We start from the raw sequence: 27678 nt of genomic DNA, 5'->3' as shown, positions 1-27678 counted from the left end.
GCCACAGACCCCAGGAAGAAGGGAAAGGGAAGAAAAGCAAATTCCTTAAATGTGTTATTTAACCAGTTCTGCACCAAAGAAGACATTAGGGATTACTAATTACCGGTTTCTGACTAACTGCACTACGTTCATTTCATTATGGCAGTCTGTGATAATCCTTAAGTGATCCTGAGAGTCTATAAAGTACTAGGGATTAAAAAAAACATTTGTCTATTAAAGTATTATTTTCATATGTTGCAGGGTTTTGGCTTTGCTTTAGTGTTGTGATTTAGTAGCACATTACTGTTACGTGTAGCTTTATGCAGATGTTTAGATCCCACATAAGCTTATGAGCTTAGAAAACATGTATATAGCATTTTAAAATGAAGATGGCCTGTCAGCAGTAAATCATTTACTATAATCAAATTACTTGATATCTTGTAGCTATTATAAGACATAACTTTATTTAAAAGAACTTTACATTTAATTACTGCATTTCCTGGCTGTGTAATGTGACTGAACTTTAAATACTTACAAAATTATTTTTAAAAAGATAACTTAGGGAACAATACTCCAAATCAAAAGGAATGTGTAGAGATGTTCAAGAGCTTTATTTATAAAAATGCATTTTTCCTATTGTTAGCTCATAAATTATTAACCATTTGATATGTAGATTTCAGATAGCCATGCCTCAGATCTGACTCTAGGATACAGAACAGATCCTCCCTGTTTGCACTCATCTGCATTTCTTATTAAATTCAGACTTTAATTTACAATGCAAATCATACTTTAGTATTTAGCAAGTAAAAATTAGCTTTTTAACAAATGATAAATTCATTAAAACAAGATATGTATATTAGCTTCCGAAGTACTATCAAAATTATTTTTATTTACTTTATACAAATTTTGAATGTTTTCATGCAAGATGTCAGTTTTTAATAGTCCCAAGTAATGTTCCCAAGGATCGGATTTCAGCTTGATACATGAAAGTACAGTGGCTTTTTGTTCCTCTTGAGTTATGACCTCGTGTTTCCATTCCAGGTCTTTGTCACCTCTGCACTTATTTCTTCTGTGAGAGAATACTTGATCCACACCCTTCCCTTTGCTGTTCTCCAGATGACGCGCTGCTAATAGAGCCAATTTGAATTCTATTGGTGCTACATGTAGCAACCTTGAATCACATGTTCTTTTGGAATAATTTGTGCTTACAGCTCTAAAACTTTCAAAAGGCTACTGACAGCTCATTTATTAACAATAATCCTACTTTAAAATGTTAATTTTAACTCACAACGGATTATATAATCTGATGCTGTGGAAACCAGGGGCCAAAGAAACTGGATGTCTAATAAATACCCCCCTTCTTGTCTCAGTTTTGCTGTCAACCCAACCCATGCTCTAGCTCCAGGTCTAGGCATAGGCTCCCCTACTTTTCCTATTTCAAGGTTTGTGTGAACTCTAAAACCACATAAGCAATGCTTCTAATTTTCTTACAAGGTGTTATGTTAGCACAGTGCTGCCCTGCAAGAAGTTATAGGTCTTTGTGTTTCTAAACACAGATATCGTATATAGTAGTCAATTTAAAAATTATGTTAAAAGAACTAACTTCCACAGATGCAAAAGTAACCAGATAGCGCTGGTCAGTGGTGACACACACCTTTAATCCCAGCACTTGGGAGGCAGATTTCTGAGTTCAATGAGCCTGGCCTACAGAGTGAGTTTCAGGACAACCAGGGCTACACAGAGAAACCCTGTCCCGAAAAACAAAACAAAGCAATGACAACAAAAAGTAACCAGATAACTTGCACATTTATAAACTTTGATTAATTCATAACATAAAGGAATCATGTATTTATTTACCCTTATTTGTTTGCTTATTTATGTTTTGAGCAATGTCTCAAGTAGTGCAGACTGTTCTTATAGTGGACATTGGCCTTGAACTCCAAGTTCTCCTGCCTCCACCTCCCAAGTGCTGGAATTACAAGTATGTACCACCATGTGCAGCTGTTCTCCCTGATTTTTAGCATTCTGTATTGTTCATCTTTCTTCTTATTTATCCGTAAGAGCTCATACACATACACACATTTACATTCAGCACTATATTAGTTTGTGGATCTAGACTGCCCAGACAGTGGTTAAGTACTATTCTGGATATTTCTCTAAGACTTGTTGTGAAAGTAATACTTAAATTGGTAGGTTTTAAGTTAAGCACACTTTCACAAAGGTAGGCATTCATAGCAGCATTCTATCATGAAATGAAAGTTTTATATTAAGCCAAGCAAGTTCTGAAGGTAACGTTACATGAAGTGGCCTAAAAACCTATGTTTCTCATTCCAGTTAAACTCCCTGCCTGTGCCTGTGATCTCATGGACAGTCCTTAATGGTTAATTGCCAGAGGAATAGAAAATTTACACATAGCTTATAATGTTTTTGCATGATACTCAGGTACCACATCACAGAGGGCATTTGTAGCTTTACCACTTATTTCTGAGACATCCCTGAGAGGCAGTAGTGAAGGGATTTTAGGAGTGCAGGACTCTTGAGTAGTGTATATGGATGCTTACTTTGCTTGGAAGGAACAATGATCATATATGGGTGATTCTACACTAACTTGGGGACAATATAGCCATTAGTCTGCCTGGCTAGTCAGGTTAGATGGAACACCATTAGAAAGTGGAGTCTAGGAAGGCTGATGATGTTTGTGGTTTGGACTCTTTAAGTGAGAAAACTCATGATGATATCTGTGTCATATATCAGTGCCCACCAAAATTTTGAACTCAACAAAAAAAGATACTAATAATCACTGCAGTATGGTTCAAGAGACTAATGAACAAAATGGCTATGGTACAAAGGGATCATACATGGGCTCAGCAACATGGGTTTTTACTCATGGAAGCGAGTCTGGCTACAGCTGATGGCAAGTGTGCATGCAGCCTGCTTTCAGCAGAGACTAGTACTGAAACCTAATATGGCAACATTGCTCAGAGTGATAAGGAACTAACTAGTGGCAGTTTGACAACATTGAACTGTGTATATGGTAGAGGGGCAGTATTTGCTCTTACTGGGTCCTGGTTTCATCTCCAGTGTATTGACAGATAGCCACTTAAGGGAGAAAGGAGTTTGTTTCAGCTTACAGTTCAGAGTTATAGTCTATCATCAAAGCTACAGCGAGGGAAGTCAAGGCAGGAACTTCAAACATCTATCCCATCTAGTCTCGAGCTGAGAGACAGAAGTGCACACACAGGCTTGCTGGATTTCTTCTGCTCAGCTGGATTTCTTCATTTGTAAACAGTTTAGGACCTCTGCCTAGGGAATGCTCAAGCAGCCTTCTGTTAAGAATCCTAAAAAGATGGGGGGAGGGTATGGGGGACTTTTGGGATAGCATTGGAAATGTAATTGAGGAAAATATGTAATAAAAAATATATATTTAAAAAAAAAAAGAATCCTAAAAAGAAAAGAACCACCCTGAGTTAGGGCTCTCCGTCTTCACTCATCTGTATCATCCTGGTGTTGTAGCTTCAGCTCTATTTCTCTTTATTGATGTTCTCTCTGTTTACTTAGATTCAGGTGGTGGCTAGTTTTGTAACTTTTTTTGTGTCCATCTCTTTCTATTTGTCTTATAAGTCAGGTAATAACTGTGGGCTTTGTTTGTTTGTTGTGTGTGTGTGTGTGTGTGTGTGTGTGTGGTCTCTTAAAAGTTTTTCTTAATTTAAGTTTTAGCTCTAGTGCCCTCCTTACAACTTTATTCAGATGTCTGCACAGAACTTTAGTTTCTCATCTAGAACAAGCACACCAGCCCTTTGGGATGTTCTGCCATTACTATACATCCATATTGAAACTCCAGAATCCCTTTTACCTTTAACACAGCTATCCATCAGACTTATATTTCTTGTACTCTGCTGTGTGACCATGTTAGTCTGTTTGGGCTATAACAGAATAGGTGGATTAGGCATTTGTAAACAATATAAATTTGTTCCTCACAGTTCAGGAAGTTCAAGATCAAAGCCCTGGCAGACTAGGTGTGCCATAAGAGCTCTGCGTCATAGGCAGCCCTTCTTGCTATGTCCTCACATAGGCTTGTTCAAGCTCCTGTATAAGGAGATTACCTCATGCATGAGGGTGGAGCATACCATTTCTAGAGAGCACCATCACTTAGTACCATCACATTTGGTATTAGATTTTCACATTTTTTTTGAAGGTACATAAATATTCAGCCCATAGCTGAAGCCAGTGGAGAAAAATGGCTGAGCAAGTCTTTCTGCAGAAAGATATTAAGTCCTTTGGATGTATGCCAAGGAGTGGTCTAGCTGGATTATATTAGATGCTCTTTTAGCTTTTTTTTTTTTTTTTTTTTGGCCCTCACTGATTTCCATTGTGGCAGTACCCACCACAGGATTTCAATGAATCTTTGAAAGTGATGCTCAGATGTTTGCTTTTTGTTGTTTCAGCATACAAGGCATCTATTCTGTGGTTTTGTGTTTGAACTGAACATTACAATGATTCTTGGATTCATTCTTTCCTCCTCATTCTAGTTTGTATTCAGGCCAGACTCTTACTCAAATATATATATCTTATTTTGGTAACCTTGCCATCTTTCAGCATTGAGGTTTTCTTTGCTTGTAGCTCCATAGTATACTATTGCTAGAGTAACTTTTTCTGGAGCATTATTTTTAGCATGTTAAAAGCTGTTAATTACTTACAGATTTAATTAAGACAATTAGTTGGACGTTCTAGGTATTCAGTCAGCTAGTGCCTTTTTTATATTATAAAAGTTTTCCATATAATATAGTTAATGAAAACAGCCCTCCTCCTCATCTATTAGGGAAATAATTACTCCTACCTCGGTGCTTTATTCTGGCATCTTTCTCACCTATAATTCCTCAGCCATTCCCCAACCTCTTTTGTGGTATAAAGAGCTGACTCTAGGACCTTGATGTATGCTAAACAAATAGTCTACCACTGAACTGTACCCCTTCAGACCCACACTAGGAGTTTGTAAACTTTTCTGCAGCGAATGGATGAGGGCTGTATATTGACAATGACTGTTCTGACTAGGTCCATGTGATAACCATGCTTGACGTGTTATAGAGTCCGTTAGCCCACTAATTTATATTTCTCATAGTCATGCAAATTTAATATAGAATTTAGTTAATTTGTTAACTATATTGGGGTTCTAATCATATAGCAGGAAACATTTGACATGACTTCAAAAACATCATTATTCTTATTTCTACTTGAATTTGAATTTTCAGAAACACATTTAAAAAAATTAAGCCTCTTCATAGCTTTAACATAAGTGAATATAATCAGATTGATGTAATCAAATGATTTTAGCACATTGGATTACATGTGTTTAGCAGAAACTATGGCAACAGAATGAAAAATGTGTTCTAGTGATTGTTTTTTCCACAAGAGTGGAGAATTCAGAGTTAAACATTTATAATTTAAGAAAAAGATTATGAAGCCAGTCGTGGTGGCGCACGCCTTTAGTCCCAGCACTTGGGAGGCAGAGGCAGGTGGATTTCTGAGTTCGAGGCCTGCCTGGTCTACAGAGTGAGTTCCAGGACAGCAAGGACTACACAGAGAAACCCTGTCTCGAAAAATAAAACAACAACAACAAAAAAAAGAAAAATGAAAAGAAAAAGATTATGGGTGATAGGTATTATAAATTATATTTGATAATTGAATTGTCTAGAAAGTTGGATTAAGAAACTATTCATCAGTCACAGATTTGTGATTCAAATATGCCATGAAGAATATGGTAAAAATTAATGGTATTTTTGAGGTATAGGGTTATGACATATTTTGAAGATCTGCTTAATTATTTTTAATGTTTACATCTATTTTATTTATCTATATTGGTGTTGTGCATACATGTGTGTGTGTGTATGTGCCAATGCCTGAAGAAAATAGAGGATGTCAGATCTCTTGGAGCTGGAGCTAACAGATGGTTGTATGCTCCTAGCACGGGCGCTGAGAACCAAAGTTTGGCCTTCTTAAGGGCAGCACATGTTCTTAACTGCTGCCCATCTCTCAAACTGCAAGGTTTACTTTAAACCTATTTATATCATCTTTCTTTTATTAAGCAGTGATCCTAGATAATAAAAATTATTTAAATATGGGGCGAAAGTTTTAAAAAAATTAATGCTTTTTAAATTACATCAGTTTTGATTTTAAAGCTACCAAGATGGCTTTTATAAAAAATAAAATAAAATAGCAAGTGCTGGTCACTTAGGGAGAAATTGACCTTGTGCAGTATTGCTGGAAATTTAAAAGTTATATAACAGCCTTCATGAAAAATAATGTGGAAATCCCTGAAAAAAATTAAAAACAGAATTACCAGTAGTACTTTCACTTTCCCTAAGATTTCTGTCTATATAATATTTGAAAGCAGTCTCCATGTTCATAGCTAATAATTGGAAAGCAACTCACATGACTATTGACAGATAAATTTACAAGCAAATGTAGTATATACATATAATGATAAACTACTTAGTTTTGAAAGGAAGGAAGAAAAATTGACACATGCTTTAACATGGATGAAATTTAGAGACTTTATGCTTAATAGAACAAGCTAGCCACAATAAAGTATGATATCACTTAAATAAAGACATATGGAGTAGCAAAAGTCATAGACATAGAAAGTACAGACTTGGTTGTCATGGGCAGTAGCTACTTACCGATCATAGGGCTTTTAATGTCACAAGATGGAAGTTCTGCAGGGGTGGTGGCTGCACAACAAAATGAGCGTGATTAGTAAGGGTGCCTGGTACACCTCAAATGGCTGAGAGTCAACTTTCTGTTACATGGATTTTACTATGAGAAAGATTGAAAAGTCATACTTTCCCAAACTGCACGTGGCTGTATTAGTATGTATTTATCAAATGCTGAGAGGGCTGAACGAATCAAATGATGGTGTAAGGAACCCCATCCTTTTCTTCCCCTTTCTCTCCCTTGAAGGCAGGATTTTACTTTGTAGACCAGGAAAGTTTCAAATTGCAGTCCTCCTGCCTCACCTCCCTAGTGCTGGGACTATAGACATATACCATATCCTGCTTAGGACCTAATTCTTTTAAACCTGTTATGTAAGGAAAGTTTTTTTTTTTTTCTCTATGACTTGTTAATAAATCAAACTGTTTTAAAAGTGAATCATTTTAGTGATTATTTGAGTTTTGACATTTAAGAAAATATCATTGGATGTGCCTGTGAAGAGGGAGCGTAGTTAAACTCCCTTTCAGGGAGGATCACTGAACCAAAGAGCGTGCATTAGAAGAAAATAATGTTGATCAGAAGTAAAGGGTTTTCAGCGTATTTTAATGAGAAAAGTATTTAGTTAGACTTGTTTTGGGAAAGCACTGAAGTTGTTTACTCCCCTCTTTTCCTAAATAATATTTAGATAAAGCCCAGTAATGTATTACTTTAAAAAAAAAAAAAAACTATGAATGTAGGGAGCTATGTGGGAATGGAGACAGAAAGATTGTAAGAGGGGATTCAAGACACAAGGACACAGTGTCTTCCAGTTGCAGTAAGACTGACACATATAGGAACACACAGAGGCTGGCAGCATGTACAGGGACAACACAGGTTCAAGCCAGACATGGGTTGGGGTGGGGGTGGGGGTGTCTGGGAGGAGACGGAGAAGGGGAAACTATGATCAGAATGTATTTTAGGAATTTTTAATCAGAAAATTCTCTTTGTGTAGTTTTAGGTAGGGTCTTATTATGTAGCCCCACCTAGCCTGGAATTCATTTTGTAGACCAGGCTGGATTTGAACTCAAGAGATCCTTCTGCTTCTGATTCAGTTAATTAACAATTGAGACGGGCTAGTCGGCGACCTTAGAAAAATATAAAATATTTTAATCAAGCTTTACTAATATTTACATGTTTACCTCCTGTGGGTTCCACATTCAATCCCAGCTCTGAAAATCTGATGAAGCTCACACTCCTGTGGACTAACTGGCCAGCTCCAAATTATGTCTTTAAGTCTGTTAATGCACTTTTTTTTTTTAATGTTTCATAAGGTGGTGTTTGTGAGGGAAAGAGTTAACTCTTTTAGAGTTTAGGCTCAGGTTCTGGTTTGGTGTCATTTTGCTGTTCTAACCAGAAATGCCCAAACTCTCGTCTACCAGGAGCCACAGGGACCTGTCCATGTCCAGCAAGCAGCAGTCGCTTCTGAGAATCCGAGTACTTAGCCACCTTAGCAGTAATTGTGCACACTTCCATTATGTCAGCATAGAACTATTATATGAATTTTCCTTCCCGACCGGCTCTGTCTAGTCATGATCTCAGGACCAGCATATCTAGGCATGTGGTTTATAATGTTAGAAGGGAAAGGAAATAGTTAGTGAACTCCAGTTATCTTATTCAGACTTTCATAATAAAAATACCATTGACATATAAGTTAGGAATGGGGCTCACACTCATACTCACCGTACCTGAGAGGCCAAGCAGAATTGCTGCTGATGTGAAGCTAGCCTGAATTACATCATTCCAGGCCCACCTGAACAACAAAGTGAGTTTATGTAAAGTGACCTTCTCTAAAACCAAAAATATGTTCCCAAACAACAACAACAATAACAAATTCAATAAATAGCCATGACTCCCTTCTGGAGGCTGAAATGCCCAGGATCAGACATTGTCAGCTGTAGTCCCTGGTGACTGATTTCTCATGTGGCAGGAAACAGAGCAAGAAAAGAAACATATTCTTTCCTGTCTCTTTTTAGAAATTATTTTTTATTTAAATGTTGACAAATTTATAGATGTATGTAGTATATTGTGAACATATTCATCATGTTATCCTCTTGTCAAACAAACAAACTGGTCAAAACATAGCATCAGGACAACCACATCTGCTTTGCTAACTGCCATACACACTGAGGAAGAAGACCGAGAGAGCCGTCTGTCTGTCTTCCCTAAGAAGTCAGGCCGTGCTGGAAATGTGAGTCAGAACTCCTCAAATGGGGCAGGTGAGGTGGTTCAACAGGTAAAGGTGCTTGCTGCAGTGACTGGAAACCTGAGTGGTCATGGGACCCACAAGGTAAAAAGAGAGACCTGGTTACCAGAAGATATGCTCTGCTTGTCACATACATGCCACAGCTCATACACATAAGTCAGTAAGTAATAAGTGTAAAAAATGAAGACCCATATGATTGATTATTATTATATTACTTTTATATTTTTACAGTCCAGTAGTTACCCCCTTCTACTCCGCCCTCCCACAGTTCCTTATCCCATTCCTGCTCCCACCTGTGGGAGGATGTGTCTCTGCACCCCACCCCCACCAGGCCTCCCCATTTCCTGGGGCCTCAAGTCTCTGGAGAGTTAGGTGCATCTTCTCCCACTGAGGCCAGAGCAGGAAGTCCTCTCTTGTATAGGTGCCCGGACAGGGGTGAGGGGGACAGGGGGCTCGGATCAGCTTGTATATGCTGCCTGGTTGGTGGCTCAGTGTCTGAGAGATCTCAGGGGTCTGGGTTAGTTGAGACTGCTGGTCTTCCTATGGGGTAGCCCTCCTTTTCAGCTTCTTCCAGCCTTCCCCTAATTCAACCACAGCCCTTTTCAGTCCAGTGGTTGGGTGTAAGTATCTGTATCTGTCTTAGTCAGCAGCTGATCTTTTTAACGTAGGAACTCTACCTGCTACCTGCCCCTCTTCCCCATTCATGTATTGAAAACAATGTAATTTTTAGTTTTCTTTCAGAATTTTGTACTTACACAGGCTTACTAGCCCCTCTTAGCTGTGGGGAGAACTAGGAAAGGAGTGTGCTGGAGGCATAATCTGAATAGGAGAAGGAACAAAGGTTGCTGTCCTCTTACAACCACAATAAAGTGCCATCACCTTTGTGGTGGGGACAAGGACAGTGGCAGTTGTAACTGCTCCAGCCGTGTTGGCTCTGGTGCCTTGGCCCCAGGCCTGAAGCTCATCTTCTGAGCAACATGATTTGGACTTATTAAGCCTGTGACTGTCTCACAAATGTAGAAAACAGTTATGAGTTGGTAATGTTTATTTCACCTCTAAGGTGAAATAATATCTGTAAATATTTTGTCTTATTCTAATAGTGTTAGTATTTTTATTTGGAAGTTTGAGATCTTGTTCTTGAGGCTAACAATTTAATTAAGAAAAAAATACAGTTTATTTTTAGCACTTCATGTTCAAAGGCTTTAATTGTACTGACAAAACAATAGCATAGAAGTGAGAACTGTTGAGACTCACATGTTTGATTATGTGTTTGTTTCAGAATCTATGTAATTGTAATACAATGTTACTGTTTGCTTCTTTAAAAAAATCCTTTCCCTGTCTTAGTTACTGTTCTATTGCTCAGAAGAGCCACCATGACCAAGGCAACTCTTGTCAGAGAAAGCATTTAATTGGGGCTTGCCTACAGTTTCAGATGCTGAGTTCATCATCATGGCAGACATGGTGCTGGAGCAGTAGGTGAGAGCTTTACATCCTGATCCACAGGCAGCAAGCGTGGGAGTGGGCTGCAGACACTAGGCCTGTTGTGGGCTTTGGGAGCTCAAAGCCCATGGAGGCAGCTTTCTCCAGTTCTTTTCCCAGCAAAGTCGTGCTTCCTAATCCTTTCCAAACAGGTCATCAGCTGGGGGCGAACCATGCAAATATATGACCCTATGGGGGCCTCTTTTAATCAGAGCACTGCATACCCCAAACAGAAACCTTAGTCATGGTGAGCTGGGTGGACCCACTGATCTGCTTAAGACTTACTGCTCCCTTTAAAATTTTTAAATTAAAATAATTTAAAACTTAATTTAAAATATGAATCTAGTTAAACTTTGACAAAATATTGAAATTACTTACTGCCTCATACTTGTAGCTCTTAAATTTCTTACTTGAGCCAAATTTCCTTAAAGTTATTGATGTTATTTCTCCTTCAGTGAAATGAGCCAGTTCAAGCCAGATTAGGTTACATTAAATGAAGGTTGATTGGGAAGCTGCTCTTAGGCAAGTTCACTGGCCCCAAGGACCAAAGCCAGGGAAATCACTATGGGAAAAGAAAGGGGAAAGGTTGTGGGCTTGTGTGTGTGTGCATAGAGAAGAGGAAGAGGAAGAGGAAGAGGAAGAGGAGGAGGAGGAGGAGGAGGAGGGGGAGGAGGAGGAAGAGGAGACAAGGGGAGCACTGGGAGACAGAATGTCTGGATTATATTGGGAGGGACGTCTGGGGGAAGCTGGAGAGTTTAGGGTTGGGGGCAGGGTAAGCCAGGGAGGGACTGAGGGATGCTGGGAGAACCTGGAGGCCAGGTCTGCTTTGGTATGTAAAATATGCACCTCAGTCCCTTGTCCCCAGGTCTGAAACCAAACAGGCCTCACAGTTTATTTACAAACACTTGACTTGTATATATCAAGTACTGTATAAATTTACTGTATAAAATTTGACTCATTCAGTCCTCATCACAACTCCATGAGGTAGGTCTCATTCTATTTTCTGTTATTTTAGACATTTTGAAAGATTTGTATGCTGAACACCCTTTATACTCACTGTTTGCATTCTGTATTTGTTATATCTGGCTTATGACTTAGCTGTTTATATTCAGCCATCAGTCCGCCTTACCTGTTTAATGCTTTCAAAGTAGATTATAGACACCAGTGTGCTGTAAGGGTAGAGTTTGTGGCTGTTGTTAATTGTCTATATCTTACATTATTGGGAACTGACACACAGAGAAGTGTGAAGGGTTCATAGCATTTAGGTGATCTAGTAGTTGGATCAAACATTCTTGACGACTTCTACAGAAATTGTCACATAATATCCATAGGCATTATTATAAAGAGCACTTTGTTCAGTCAGTTTTAAGACTGCATTATCTCAGCCTTGAAGTACAAGATGTGTGAGGTCCTGTGGGAAAGAGGCCACTTCACTCTGCAAAAGGCAGCCATTTTTCATTTTTCCCGCCAGAGTATCCCAGTCCCTCTTTCCTCCCAGCAGCATTTTCACATGTGACTGGGCAGGACTAGAACTCCGTGGAAGACGACTATGGGAAGTGTTCACTTTTAGCACATCCTTTCTTTGCTTACTTAGGAGAGAATATGTTCTGTAGAGTGTGTATATTTCAGCCACCCCTAGAATTCTAGAGCTGACAGGAGTCTTACAGTTCTCTAGCCAGCACATCCACTTCAGAAGGGGACTGAGACAGAGTGTGCACATAGCTAGTGTAGATTAGCACATGCCCACATTCTTAGGGGCACAAATGGAACTAGAATGTAGTCCAGTATTTAACATGGTAGTTACACACTTAGTATGTGTTGCATAAATAAATACTTGTCAGTCTATCCAGTTTTCACTACAAATCTACCTCTGTTTAGACTTCATGTTGATTTACCTATGGTACAAACAATGTCTGGTCACTGCAGTTTAAAGAAAGCTTCCTTTATTTATCTGTTTATTTAATTTTAATTTAATTTTATTTTATTTTGAGACAGGGTTTCTCTGTGTAGCCCTGTCTATCCTGGAACTCACTCTGTAGATCAGGCTGGCCCCAAACTCTAAGAGATCCTTCTGTGTCCCTCCCACTCCACGCTTAGTGCTGAGATTAAATGCTTGTGCCATACCTCCCCCCCCATGGTTTTATTAAAATTAAGGTACAAAGTACAACCATACAATTTAACAACTAATTACTTAGAAAAAGCCCAGGTTAAGAAACAGAACTTTGCTGATCCTCTCAAAGTCCCCAGTGACTCCTCTTGTTGCCAACCCCTTTAATTTTCTTTCTTTTTTTTTCTCTTTAGCCAACTTAACAGGACACGCAGAGAAGGTGGGGATTGAAAACTTTGAGCTGCTGAAGGTCCTAGGAACTGGAGGTAAATCTCAGGTTTATCCCCCCTTTAAGAACAACACACACTTGTTATTCTGTGACATAGCGTTGATAGCCTTTATGTGGAAGTCATTGGCAGTTTTAGAAGCATGAGGCATCCATTAAGAGAACTCAAGAATTTCTTTTGCCTGATACAGTCCCAGTATGTGAGATGCCAGGGCAACACTAACCAGAGTTTCAGGCTAGCAGGACCTAATCTCACAAACATGCCAACAACAAAGAAAGCCTTTTAAATCTTTTTTATGTGTTGGGAATATAAATTAGTCTTTAGAAGTCACTAGCATAGGTAGATAGCTTATTATATGCCAGCACCTTATAAGTGATTTATGTTGATTGAATTAAGCCTTCTTTTTAAGACTGTTGTAATTCAGGGCACATCATTGTAATAATGAACAAGTCAGAATTCTTCTCTTCATTAACCCAACACTTAAGAGTCTGGCTAATTGAAGCCTAGTTCTATTTATATTCCATCCTCTATGTAAGATTGAAATGATCTGTATTCATTAACATTTTAGAAAGCTTTTCCAAGTCATAAATTTAAAACAGTCATAAAGGAGAACATATACTATACAATTATATAATAGAGACAATTATATTAATGCCTACTTGTATTTGCATGGAGAAGAGCCTCTGGAATGTATCCTCAAACAGTAACATGATATGATGTCTGGGTGATCTTGTATTTTGAAAATTCTCTGCCTCAACTTCTCTTGTTCAGAAGCCCGGCTGGTTTCCAGGCATAATATCAAGATCCTGCACTCAGCCTGTGTACAGTGTGATGCTCCACTGTCACTCTTCTCTAGTTAATTCACAAACTAAGCCACACATTTGCACTGGGCCCTGCCAGTCTTGTAGCTGGTTTTATCAATGAGTACCTGTCCTGGCCCTGGAATGTCCTGCTCTGCCGTTACCACAGCCAGGCGAGCTGCTGTTCTCATTCTCCTCCACCAAGTCCTATTGAAAAAGTTCTGAATTCTTTTTCTGTCCTTAGCAGACTGTGGCCACTTCCATGGAAGGAGAAGCAAGGCCTTAGAGGACAGACCATTTTTCCTTCCCATTAAAGTTTAACTTCACAGTTTAAGGAGCACCTGCCTTTTTAGATTTTTCAGGTCTGATAGGAGGTTGCTACCACTACCAGCATTCCAGCAGAAGAGAAATCTGGGCTTCTGTCTCTACCCTTGCTTAGCATCACATATATTTGTATTCACATGAACAAATTACCTTAAGGTAATTCAGTAGTGAGCTTTTGTGCCTTGGGTCCTGTCATACAAAGTTTTGTTTTATAGCTATCTGTAGTTATTTAGCATACATACAGTGTAGAGCCACCTTTTATAAGTACCAACGAACAAGCCTGATGGAATATTCTTACCAGCTAAGGCTATGATGCCTTGAAAGGGTCTTAGTGTTAAATCAGATGCTCAGCTTGCGCATTCTCCGGATCATTTTTAGGTATATATTCTTCAGGAACAAAGTTAGGCCCACCTTATCTAATTCACAAGGTAGAATGCTTTTGGAATATCAAAGTAATGTTGGCTAGTCCTACCTTTGTTTTCTGTTTCAAAGGTAGTACCTATCTACGCACGGGGGAAACAGTCCAGAGCCGTGGTGAATGGCTCCCTTAAAAATAGTGTTTGCAACATACAGTCAAAAACTTTTCAGGTCAAGTTATGCTCACAGGGTGTGGTGCATTTTCGTAGTTTCTTTCTTTTTGGTGACAGCTTAGTTGAGATATAGTGCATGTGCCATGCAGTTTTCCCATTTAAAGTATCCAGTGCATGCTTCCAGTGTGTTTAGACCTGCGCAGCCAGAGCCACAGTCAGTTTCAGAACTTTTTGATTTAACCTCAATAAGAAACCTCAAGTCCTTTAGCTGTTACTTTGTAAGCGTGCCATCCTATCTGTCCCTAACAACCACTAAGTTATTTCCTATAAGTGGTTTCATACAATATGTGGATTTTGGTGTCTGGCTTCTTTGGTACAGCGTAATATTCTCTAGGTTAAAGTATGTTATAGCAGATAGCACCTCTTTCCCTTTATGACCAAGAAGTTCATTGTATGACTGTAGCACGTTTTCCTCGTCTGTTTACCAGCTGATTACAGTGAAGGTTAGCGTGATTGTCAGCTTGATAGAACCTGTAATCCCATGGGAGGAGAGTTATCTGCATTCATTAGGTTGGTGGTGGGCGTGTCTGCTGTCTTAAGTTAACTGAGGTGGGAAGACCAAGCCCAGTGTGTGTGGCTCCATTGTCTAGGAGAGGTTCCTGAGCTGTTTTAGACATGGAGGAATTGAAGTAAGCAAACAAAAGCATGCATCCATTGCTCTCTGCTTTTGACCATGGGTGTGGTGGGACTAGCTGTTGCTCATTCCTGCCTTGACTGCCCTGGAGTGATAGACTGTGATTGGAAACTGAAATTAACTCCCCTTCACCCTATGTTGCTTTTTGTTAGGATATTTTATCGTAGCAGCAGGAGTGAGACTAAGACAGTGACTCCACTTTTTATCAGAGAATCATAAACTTGAGTGCTGTCAGCATCAAACTCAGTGTGTCATGTCAACCTAGGTTTCCATTTCTTGGGTATAATCCTAGAAGCGAATTGCCAATTTAAATAGCAACTCTGTGTAAATTCTTGAGGAGCTGCTAGACTGTTTCCCAAAATGTCTGCACCATTTATATTCTCGTGAACAGTATGTAAGGGTTTCAGGTTTTGCACATCCTTGTCAACATTTGTTATCTAATTTTTTATCATTTTATTACATGTAAAATCACTTAGGTCAATCTTCAAGGAAAACATCCATTAATATTTCTTATAGTCTGGACAAATGATTAAATTGTATTAGTGGATTTATTGCCCATTTTCAGATATTTTACAAAAAGTCATACATAATTTTACATTGGTTGCATAAAAATTATATAAATTTCTGCCTAGATTTTCTCCAGTTTTAAGTCATCTTTAATGTGATAGTGGTTTTGTTTGTTTACTGAAGGTTGGGTTTAACAATTCATATATTGGTTATAAATCTGAGGCAGAAAAATATTACAAGTATAAATTTCACTTTTTGTCTATGTTGTTTGGAGAGTTTATAGCATCTTGGTGTTTTGAAGAGATTCTCAACTAAACCAGAATTCCCACCAGAGCGGCTGGGAGCTCTCCCATTGCCATAGGATACTCCTCAGTGGTACTTAGCCCAAGGCTCACGTGTTTGCTCAAAGCCAAGGAGACACACAGGAAAGCTGCTGGAACTCTCAGACGTCCGTCTGTCACCTCTGTCTGCTCATGTGCACTTCAGGTTTACCTGCTCACTTGCTGATACCAGACTCAACCCTGTGTTCTTGGCATCCCAGGATAAACCCAGTGTGGCCCTCGTTAAATGGAAGGCCCAGTCTGATGCTGGGGCAGCGTAAGTTACAGGAATTCAGTACCCCTGGCACACCTTTTCCCTATTTATTGCTATTTCAGGAAAATGGGCTTTGGGTAAATACCTCCCCATTCATCATTGCCTTTATTTTATTTACAGGAAAACTAAGTTATTTTATAAGTGGAATCTACTATATAATACCTAATACAAAGATCTTAAAATAGAATTTTTTTTCTTTTCTTTTCTTTTTTTTTTTTTTTTTTTTTTTTTTTTTGTAGCCTTTGCTGGCCTGGAACTTGCCATGTAGACCTGGCTAGCCTCACACTCATAGATATCCATTTACTTCCTCTCTGAGAACTAAATTGGAAATTAAAAAAATAACTCATATTAAAATACTGAATGAAACCCCATTAATCTAACACTGCTATCTTTCTAACCTCTTTGCATTCATTAACTGTTAATGAGTACTCTAAGGTTGATAAGTTTATAGAGCTTCATATATTTAAAAATAATAAAGTATATTTCCTTTTGGGTAACATGAACGTGAATGCTGTTTGGTCTAAACTGAGTGTTATATCTTGATTATTAATCTGAGTCAACTCATCACTAGAAAACATTGTTATTCTATAAAAGCTGTCTCAGTCCTTATTCACCATTTGCATTAATGCCTCTCCTGTGGCTCTGATCAGCTACCTGGCACACATTAGGTAGAGGGAGGAAGGGTTTATTTTACTTAATAGTTTCTTGGAGAGAAGAAGGCATAGTGGTGTACATGGTGGCAGAAGCATGAGGCAGGCAATTTGCTCACATCTCTGTGGGTCAGGAGGTAGGGAGCAGATACTATAATCCTCAGGCAGGGTCCATCCCCCAAGGGATCCCTGAATATTTGAAAGTAGACTACTTTGCATTTTGGAGATTATGTTCTGGAAAAGACGTTAGATATTTTTCCATAGAAAGTTTTAGAAATGTTAGCTTTTGCTATGCTCTTTAGTAAAAGTAGAAGTTAGCAGCGTAATTAGCCAAAAGAAACTGTTTACATACTTTAACCTCTGCTTTTATCAATTCAAATACTGTCCATTTTACTTCAATAGAAGTATACCAGCTACTTCAAAAAGAAAATTCATACTGAGGTCATGTTTTATTCCAGCTCTGGATAAAGCCACATGACACTTAAATCAATGGTAATAGATAACTTCTGACTTCTACTGAATTTTAAATTTAAAAAGCATTCTGTGAAGATGAAATATTAGTTTTCATATCACATTTTATAGTATGTAACAAGACTTGTAAAGTTAATTCAATTTCTTGATCTGGCAGTTTTATATATGGCAGAATGTTCTAGTTACAGAAGTAGAAAGGAAGAGCTACTTTATCTTCTCTTTTAGGTTAGATGACAGTTAAGATGTTCTGAAAACCCCTTTATTAAATCCCCAAAGTGCTAGATAAAATGTATTTTAAAAACTAGGTCTGCCTCTGACTGCATAGGTTAACTCACAGAAATAAGGGAAAGCCTCAGGTTCACAAGAGTCAATGGGAACAAGAGTATAAAGAACCGAATAAGCTCCCTGAAGACAGGAGTTTCGCTGGGAAATCTACAGTAAAGTGAGCCAGTTTTTAAATTTGCAGTTTGCATGCTTGGTGTGGTAGATTGTATCTAAGGCACAGGAGAGATACCAACAGCTACTGCTCATTAAAGAAAGGAATCAGCCTGCAAAAGGATGGAAAAGAAACTTTCTGGTCAGCATTGGCTCAAGAAATGCAATTCTTTAGAGCATGCTCAGCTACAAGCAGTCTCAACAATATATGCTATGTAAGAATTAAGGTCAAACTGGAATCTAACTTTATACTAGTATTTTATAGAAAAAGCAACCATTAATCCTCTCAGGAGGAATATACTCTTCCCACATCTCTTTCTATGTAGTGGACTGTGTGTGTATTTGTCTGGTGTGTGCCCGTGTGTGGAAGCCATTATTTGCCATTAGATATCTTATCAATCACTCTCACCTTTTCTTTCCTCTCCTTTCCTTTCTTTCTAAAACAACCTCTTGCTAAGCCTGGAACTCAACAATTCAACTAGGCTCTTTCCCCAACGAGCCCATCTAATCCCCCCAGCACTGAGGATGCAGGCCAAGGCTGCCGCATCCAGATTTTACATGGTCTTTGGGGATTTGAACTTAGCACTTTACAGACTACATAGATATCAAATTCTGGAGAAAGTTATACAGGTAAAGACCGTACTACAAACATTGCAAACATCCAGGAACAAGGGAGTATGTTTGAGAGACTGGAAATAACAAAGAAACATAGATACAGATTATTTATTTTAGATTTGAAATAGGATGTAATTGCTTATGGTTGTTTTAATAACTCATTTCAGTTGGAAAATTCAGTGTATATTTATGGGTTAGAATATAATGTTTCCATTTATTTATACATTGTACAGAGATTTACTGAAGATAATAATCTAACATGTTTATCACTTCACTGACATTTTTATAGTAAAGATGTGAAAAACATCTCGTAGCAACATTGAAATAAGCAGTACATTGTTGTTTTTAACTGTGGTTACTCTGCAGTACGATAGTATAATGCTGAAGCTTCCTTTGCCCCTCACAGGGTATGGTGGTGTATACTTTTAATTCCAATACTTGGGAAGCAGAGTCAGGCAGATCTCTGAGCTCAAGGCTAGCCTGGCCTACATAATTCATTCCAGGACAGCCAGGGTTACATAGATTGGACCCTGTCTCAAAAGGCAGACAACAAACACATACATATGTACATGCAGGCAGAATACTCATAGACATAAGTAAATCTTTTTAAAAACACAAAACATGCTATCTGGGTTTGGCACATGCCTATAATCCTGGCACTTGGGAAATGAGGAGAGGAAGACTGCGATTTCAGGGTCAGTTTAGGCAATCTCAAAAAGAGAGAGAGAGAGAGAGAGAGAGAGAGAGAGAGAGAGAGAGAGAGAGAGAGAGAGAAAGAAAGAATGAGTCAATGAACAAGACATGCTAAACAAACTACTATGCAGATTTTCCGCCCCCCCCCCCCAAAGACCATGGGGCAGGAGAGATGGCCCAGCAGTTAAGAATGCTTACTGTCCTTTCAATGTGCCTAAGTTCAAGTATCCCCCAGCTGTCTGTACTCCCAGCTCCAGGGGGTTTATACCCTCTTCTGGACTCTTATGTGCACCTGTACACACACACACACATGTACAGGCACACACAGATTTAAAATAATTTTTCTAAACATCTACTTAAGGTATAGACCAGCAGAATACTATTTATTTTACCAGTGCTACTATTGTAAGTAGAAAAAAATTATTCAAATTTTAAAAACTGTAGATTTTTAACTTGAAGATGAGATAAAAGTAAAGAGAATTAATGAATTGGAAGATAGATTTGAGCAAAAGATGCATAATAATATATTATGAGGGAAATGAACATATATAAAAAGTGAGGTCAAAGCAAAGAAGATGTAACAGTTGTCTATCCACAGAAGAGATAACAGAATAAGGAAAGACCTGTTCAGAGAGATGACAGCTGAGTATTTTGAAGTTTGATTAAACATGAATTCTGAAAATTAGGAAACACAGAAAATCCTCAGCAGGCAAGTAAAAAGTTCTTCTGTAAATAAATGAAGGAAGCTGGCTGAACATAAGGACATAGAGATAACCCAAAAGCAGCAGTGAAGATATGTTTTGAAAATAAAGAACAATTATTATTTTTCTTTTTAAAAAATTCTCTCATATATTACATCTAGACCACAGTGTTTCCTCTCCCCTATTTTCTTCCCCCCACCTCCCCACTCTGTCAGATCCACCTCTGCTCTGCTTCCCCTTAGAAAAGAGCAGACCTCCCAGGGACATGCCGACAAGCATAACAAGCTAAGATACAGCCAGGCACATAACATCTTATCAAGGCTGGATGAGGCAGCCCAGGTAGGAGGAAAAGTAGGCAAGTAGGCAAGAGTCAGAGCCAGCACCCACTCCCACTGTTAGGATTCCTACAAGAGCACCAAGCTACTCAACCATAACATAGATGCAGAGAACCTAGGTAAAACCCCTACCAGCTTCCTGATCTCTGCTGGCCCCATGAGTCCCAGTCAGTTGATTGTGTGGACCATAACTAGTTTAATTTAATCATAATTGCTGTCTTCAATTATGCAGCCATAGAAAGATCTTTGCAGATTGTACAGTGAAATGGCTGTTCATCTAGAATTGTGTCTCTAGCCGAACTGTTTTCCAGAGGTTTAGACAAAATAGATTTATATATGTATGTATGTGTATGACTGTGTATGAGCATGTGTGTGTGAGCATGTAGGTATATGTGTGTTGTGCATATGGAAGCCAGAGCACAATCTTGGCTGTAGTTCCTCAGCTACAGTCCACGCTGTGTTTTGAGATAGGATCCCTCACTGGTGTGGGACTCAGTAATGAAGCTCGGCTGGCTGGCTAGCAAGCCCCAGGAATCCTCCTGTCTCTGCCTTCCCAGTACAGACGTGACAAGTGTACCCATGTTTTGCTTTTTTATGTAAGTTCTGGGGATCGAATTCAGATCTTCATGCTTGTGACAGCAGACACTTTACACTGAGCTGTCTTTCCAGTCCCAAATAGATACTTTAAACATATAAATGCTGAATATGTTTTACACCAATAGTTCCTCACGATATAAAGGATGAGCTATTAGGGGTAAGAAAAATTATGCCAGGAGAGTTTCTGAGATACAAAAAGGATTAAGAGGAAATAAAATATAAACAGTATTACTTATGTAAGGCCATAATGTCTCATTTGTGTAATTAAATTAAGACAGCTATGGAATATTAGATAAAAGTTACATGATTTCAGAGGTGACAGGAACTCATTTTCTGAGGTACATGCTATAAAGTGCATATGAATATAAGTGTATAAATAATCAAACTGCTGGGTGTGATAGTGCATGCTCTTAATCCTGGCTCTAAATCTCTTAGTGTGAGGCCAGCCCGGTCTACATTTCCTGTTCCAAGACAGAGACCCTGTCTTAAACAAATTACCAAACTTACATCAAAAAATGAGACAAGAAAATCTGCATGGCCCTGTAACCATTAGTGTGGTCAGTAAGCAACGGTCTTCCGAGTGGAAGCTGTGTGGTGCAGTTTGAAAAACAAGTTGTTACCAGATCTTAAAGATAGTTCTAAGTTCTACAAACTCAGAATAGAATGAAGTTCCTTCCTCCCACTCATTTTCTCAGGATACTAATACCTTGATTCCCAGAACATGCCAGGGGAGTATAAGGAGGGGAAGCCAGAAGCTGTTTCACATGTGAGCATCGTGTCTAATGTTTGCAGAGCCAAACCCTGGGCTGCTTTCAGCACATCTGATCTTTGACTAATGTCCTTCTTGCCTCTGGGTGTTTGCTCACGGGCCTGCAAGGTGGCCCTCAGGGGAGTAATTGTGTTTCTGTCTTGAACTTGTCCAACCATCTCCCTTTCTCTTCCCCTCCTGCCTTAATGGGTCTATTGTTAGCCACAGATGCTGCCCCTCTCTCTCTCTCTCTCTCTCTCTCTCTCTCTCTCTCTCTCTCTCTCTCTCTCTCTCTCTCTCTCTCTCTCTCTCGGTGACAGTGCAGCTCTTAACTAAGAACTGTCACTGTAGACGTTTCTGAATTTAAAATCAAAGTTTTGATGACTAAATGGAGTAGGTGGACAGTTTCATTATGAATATAATAAAATCAATTTTTATTCAAAATTTCACCACTAATCTTTCGGTTTTATTACTTTTTTAAAAAGATAAGTTTTTCCAGCACCACTTAGAATAATAGAAGAACTTCATCACGTGTCTTTGTGTGTCATGTAAGGTTTTTCTTAGGAAGTAAAACTTAAAACTCTTTTCTGATAAATTAATTTATATATATTCTGAACTAGAAAAACTTGTTCATTGAATTGCTGAAATGTGGCATTGCTGAATGTTTGAACATTCAGAGGCTCTGCTATTTTGTTCTTTTACTGCTGATTGAACCTAAGGCCCTGTGCCTGGTAGGCAGGTGCTACACCCCTGAGGTACACCACCAGCCCTCTTAACTTCTGCTTTGAGGTAAGAGCTCACTAAATTACACAGGCTAGCCTTGAAGTCAGTGTCTAGTTTAAGGTAGCCTTGAACCTGGAATCCTCCCGAGGATCTGTGTCATAGGCCTGCTCTATAAGACCAGCCCAGGTTCTATTGTTTCTTTTTTTTTTTTTTAATCTTATATTTAAATTCATGTGATATTCTTAACCCTTTACTTGGAGCCTGGTTGGTTTCCTTTTGAGAGTTCTTTAGTCTGTTACTAGCCTGCTGATTACTTTCACAACCTAGAAACTTTGAGATAAACTAGACTCTTCTCTATCATTTTTTCCTTTTAGTTTCTCCTGAAGTCGGAAACATGGCGCTTAGGCTGTGTGTACAGTAGGGTGTTAGAGTACCTATCATTTCTCAGAGGTTAGATACGGAGTCAGAAATCCATAGTGAAATTGTATCCTAGGTTGGAAAAATAAAACTATTTAGACCTTCCATGTAAGGAGAGATTATCAGTTACTTCATATAATTGCTTACTTTGTTAGCATTCCTACAAAGTAGTATTTCTAATAAAAATACAACTGTGAACAATATTTTATAAATGAAATGCTTGCAAGTTGAAAATTTTATTAACATTTTTAAGACATGGGTTTGAATGTTGCCTTCATGTCAATTAAAAAGAATGCATTCTTTATCTTTTTTTCCCCTAACCATTTAATAATTGGAGTTCTGAAGCATAATAAAATCTCAAACTGTATTGTGGACTAGCAGATACATTTTAAGATATATATCTATACAAGTGCTAAAATGCTCAGATCGCTTGATACATTCAGCTCCCAGGTTCTCTTGCTCCAGGGAGTATCATCATCATCTTCATCATCAGGATCCCAAGTTCAAGGCCATCTAAAACTAGAGACTGACTTGAAGGCCAGCCTGTGTAATTTTAGTGAGCTCTTATCTCAGAAGTTAAAAGAGGGCTGGTAGTATAGCTCAGGGTTGCCCAGAATTGACTTGTGACCCCTAGAGGGATTCAGAAACAGGGATCTACAGCCACCACAGCACTTGGGATCAAGTTGCCCCTTGCCAGTCCATTGTCCATAGCAAGTGAGACTTATCTTTCTAAAGTACAAATTAGATCATAATACTTTTCTACCCGAAAATTATCAGTCCACTTCTGTTACTTGTTAGATTCATTCACTCATTTATTGGCATTAATTAATTAATTAAATGCTGGGAATAGAGTAGTTGATTTTTTTAAAAATTACTTTAAAAAGCTCACAATGTAGTGAAACAGACTTTCATGTAATAATAAGGTTTGTGAAACCTTGAAATGAGGCTAAGTGTGGAAGTCTAGACTTTATTCATAGTAGTGTCTAATGAGTAGGACCACCTCTTCCCATCCTCCTCACTGGGGCTCTCCTTAAAATCCGAGTTTTTCCTTATGTGGATGATATCAATTAACCAGCAACAGATTTTACCAGTTGTACTGTGGAAGTGATGATATATGTGGTAGAGACTCTTTGGGTTGCTTACCCTAGATCCTGTGAGCCACCTAAATAATGTACTCTGTAATATGGCGTAACCCAACAGCTCCAGGTTCTGAAAACTCCATCAGGGTATGTCTCTCTGTGTGTGTGTGTGTGTGTGTGTGTGTGTGTGCGCGCGCGCACGCGTGTGTGTAGCAAGCTTACAGTGTGTATATAATTCCTAGAGGTTGTTTATGATGTTTTGTACCATATGAAAAGTATTGAGATACTTTGCCTTCATAGTATAAATAACAGTTTTTGTTATTGATTCCATATGAAATCACTGTAGCTAGCGAGAGCCCAGGGTGGGGTTTGAGTATATAGGATTTATTCTGAGAGTGCTTCAGGAAAGCAAGAGTAGAGAAGACTGGTGAGTGGGGCGAGCCTAAGCAGGTTTGTGTCTGGATAGTCTGTATTTAGCTTGAACTCATGGGTAGCTCTGGATAGGAAAGAGGAAGCAGACTTTCTTTTTTTATTATTAATCATTTTATTTGTTTATATTTCAAATGATATCCCCCTTTCCGGTTACCCCTCCACATACCCCCCCCAATCCCATCCCATCCCATCCTCTTTTTCCCCTTCCCGTTTGCCTCTAATAAGGGTTCTCCTCCACCCACTCACCCACTTCCGTCTCTCCCTCTAGCATCCCCTACACTGGGGCATTAAGCCTCCTCCCCCTTCCCATCGATGTCAGATAATGTCATCCTCTGCCACATATGTATCTGGAGTCCTGGCTTCCTCCATGTATGCTCTTTAGTTGATGTTTTAGTCCTTGGGAGCTCTGGGTGGTCAAGTTAGTTGATATTGTTCTTCGTACAGGGTTGCAATTCCCTTCAGCTCCTTCAGTCCTTCCCCTAGCTCTTCCATTGGGGTCCTGGGCACAGTCAGATGGTTGGCTGTGAGTGTCTGCATCTGTATTGGTCAAGTGCTGGTAGAACCTCTCAGGGAATGGCCTTACCAGGCTCCTGTCAGCAAGAGGGAAGCAGACTTTCAATGCCCTTGTTATTTGCTGGCTGAAGGCTGCTTGAACAGAGGTGAGGTAGAAATAGAAAATGGGGCATGTAGTTAGAAAATGGGGTGTCTCATTAGAAACCAGGGCAGCTGCTGCACCATGCTAGGGGACTTGGGGATCATGGTTCACATCTGCATCCTTTGCAAATGCTCATCAACTATAGTAGTTAAGATTATTAATTATAGTAGTCTTGATTATAAAGAATATGTGAACATTATTTATGAATATGCCATTTTCGATTTCTTGCTCCTCATTGGAAGCTTTCCTTTTAATAAGATCCTTTGGGAATTAAATACATGGATAACTTTTTCTAGCCTAAATTTGGCAAAACTTACCCATGGAATCGATTCCCAAAGGATCTTATTAAAACTCAGAGTAAAACATATTGGTTTCCTTTTTTCCAGTTACTCACTCTCTCTCTCCAATTGGACAAAGACTCTTTGAATTTTCAAATTATTTGGGACCAAGTACAAGAAATAGCACCTTCTGGCTTCACCCACTGGAGAAAAGTGACCGCTTCCCCTAGTAACCATTAGCTGCGTTCAGATCCTCAGGGAGGGAGCGTGGGGCCTCGTGAGCTCCTCCCTTTCTCTGTGGCAAGCTCTCGATGGGGCCAGTCCTGTGTTAGTCTTGTTCAGATGATGACATCTGCTGTGAATTCAAAAGTGTGAAGACCATGTGATAGCAGCCAGTCTGCCCTCCACAGTACTCCTTCTGGCCCTTCTGTTCTTTCTATTCCCTCTTCCATGACGTCCTGAGTTTTAGAGGGGATAATATCAATGTATATTTATAGCTGAGCATTCAGCAGTCACTTATTTTCAGCATATTGACCAATTAATGGTCCCTTCAGTATTTACCAGGCACGGTAAAAAAAAGAAAAAAAAAAAAAAAAAACTTCTCTGACCAATGCTGAAAATAGCCGTAAACTCGGTCATAAACATAAATATTTAGAAGTCACTTTGATGTCCATTTAGCAAAGCAGTAATTAACAGGAGCTTCTATACTAGGGCCTGTGACCTCTCCAACCATGGCTCTTTTGACCATGTTTGTGATGCCAGGTGTGTGTAGGAGGCCTCAAATGCAGTCAGAAAGTGTTTGGATAGCCCTGCAGCTGACTTGCTGCTGTTCTTTCTTGGCAGGTCAGTAGTGTTAGCATGCAAGGTCCACAGCTAAGTAACACTGTTGATGGTAACCTCCACCCCCAGCAGCCAGCATAGCACTTTCTGACACCAGCAGAGCTGACAGCAGGGACGGCACCTCCAGCTTGATTTCTTTCTGTCCTATGCCTAAAGCATGTGCTATCTTAAGCAGAGGCTCTTAGCATCTAGTTGTAATGGACATCTAACAGCAGTGGCAGTACCCTGTGTTGTTTTGGGGACTTGAGGGAACTTTCAAGTTATTTTTTTGTGTGACCTATATAGCAAGAAGTAGATACATTTTTGTGTGTGTTGAAACTCGCTATTATTTTGGAATTATGTATATAAGCACAAAGATACACATAGGTTTGTGGGTTTTTTTTTTTGTTTTTTGTTTTTTGTTTTTTGTTTTTTTGCGACAGGGTTTCTCTGTGTAGCCCTGGCTGTCCTGGAACTCACTCTGTAGACCAGGCTGGCCTTGAACTCAGAAATCCGCCTGCCTCTGCCTCCCAAGTGCTAGGATTAAAGGCATGCACCACCACTGCCCGGCTCATAGTTTTTTCACTAATAATTAACACTGGTTTTTATCTATCAGGCCCTCTTCTATGTAACTTAATTTCCAGACTGCATAACATGGGAGTTGTTTCTAACCCAAATGAAAGCTGAGAGACAGACATATTAAATATTTTTCTAACCTCACATTTAGTAAACTACAAATCTAGGCTTCAAATGAATATAGTCTGACACCAGAATCTGTTCTTCATTTCTGCACCGACTCTCTCTCCCTCCCTCCTTCCTCCCTTGGGCTCAGATTTATTTACATTTAGATATATATGCACATGTGTGTGTATGTTTAAGAAGAGGAAATGAACTGGGCGTGGTGGCACATGCCTTTAATCCCAGCACTTGGGAGGCAGAGGCAGGCGGATTTCTGAGTTCGAGGCCAACCTGGTCTACAGAGTGAGTTCCAGGACAGCCAGGGCTGGAAACCTGAAACCCTGTCTTGAAAAACCAAAAAAGAAAAGAAAAGAAGAAGAAGAAGAAGAAGAAGAAGAAGAAGAAGAAGAAGAAGAATTGGATCTTTCATGAATTGCTTTTAGTATGCTTCATCTTCTTTCATTTCTTAATGCATCGATACAGTCATCCACAACCAATACACAGCCAATGTTTAAACGAACACTAGTGGACAGACTTAACAAGAACTGAAGTTATCAGATGGCTTCTATATCATGAACATTAAATAATGAGAATGGCATCTTTGGTGAAGAGAGACTCTTGGAAACATTACATATAGATTTTTATTTTAAGTGACAGAGGGGCTAGAGAGATGGTTCAGCAGTTAAGAGTACTAGCTGCTTTTTCAAGATCTAGGTTTAATTCTTAGCACTCACATGATGGCTCACAACCATCTATAACTCCAATTCCAAGAAATCTGATGCCCTCTTCTGGCCTCCATGGGCATCAGGCGCACACGTGATACACAGACAAACTTGGTTCTACTATGGTGGCAGTGAAGTTTCCTGAACTCACTTTCATCATAGAATATAGCAGGAACTCAGATTTAACACCACAATTAACAAACAAACAAACAAACAAAGAAACAAAAAACACCAGAATTAAAAGATTACTTCATGACAATCCATTGTTCTTCCCAAAAGAAAAAGAGTTGGCCAGCCATTGCTTTGTGCTACAGATGTAAGTCACAAGATTATTCTATTAAAGACCCAGTTTTAACTTTACGTCAAAGTCATTAACAGACATTTTGGTAACACTCTGAAAAGCTCTTTCTCTGGTGTTCTTTTTTTTTTTTTCCATGAA

At 39.1% G+C, this 27678-nt stretch overlaps 1 protein-coding gene across 1 annotated transcript in view; it reads left to right on the top strand.

Annotated features, from left to right (window-relative positions):
• The window catches only part of Rps6ka5 (ribosomal protein S6 kinase A5), a 172188-nt gene that overhangs the window by 35249 nt on the left and 109261 nt on the right, over window positions 1-27678 (top strand). The window contains exon 2 of the mRNA XM_021178733.2: window positions 12710-12781. Coding sequence (XP_021034392.1) covers window positions 12710-12781 — 72 coding nt within the window. The remainder of the gene's footprint in view (window positions 1-12709; window positions 12782-27678) is intronic.

This window comes from Mus caroli, unplaced genomic scaffold (assembly GCF_978045245.1).
Source record: "Mus caroli unplaced genomic scaffold, Mus_caroli_1 scaffold_14, whole genome shotgun sequence".
In the NCBI taxonomy this organism is placed as follows: Eukaryota; Metazoa; Chordata; class Mammalia; order Rodentia; family Muridae; genus Mus; species Mus caroli.
This window is presented reverse-complemented; position numbering and strand designations above follow the sequence as displayed.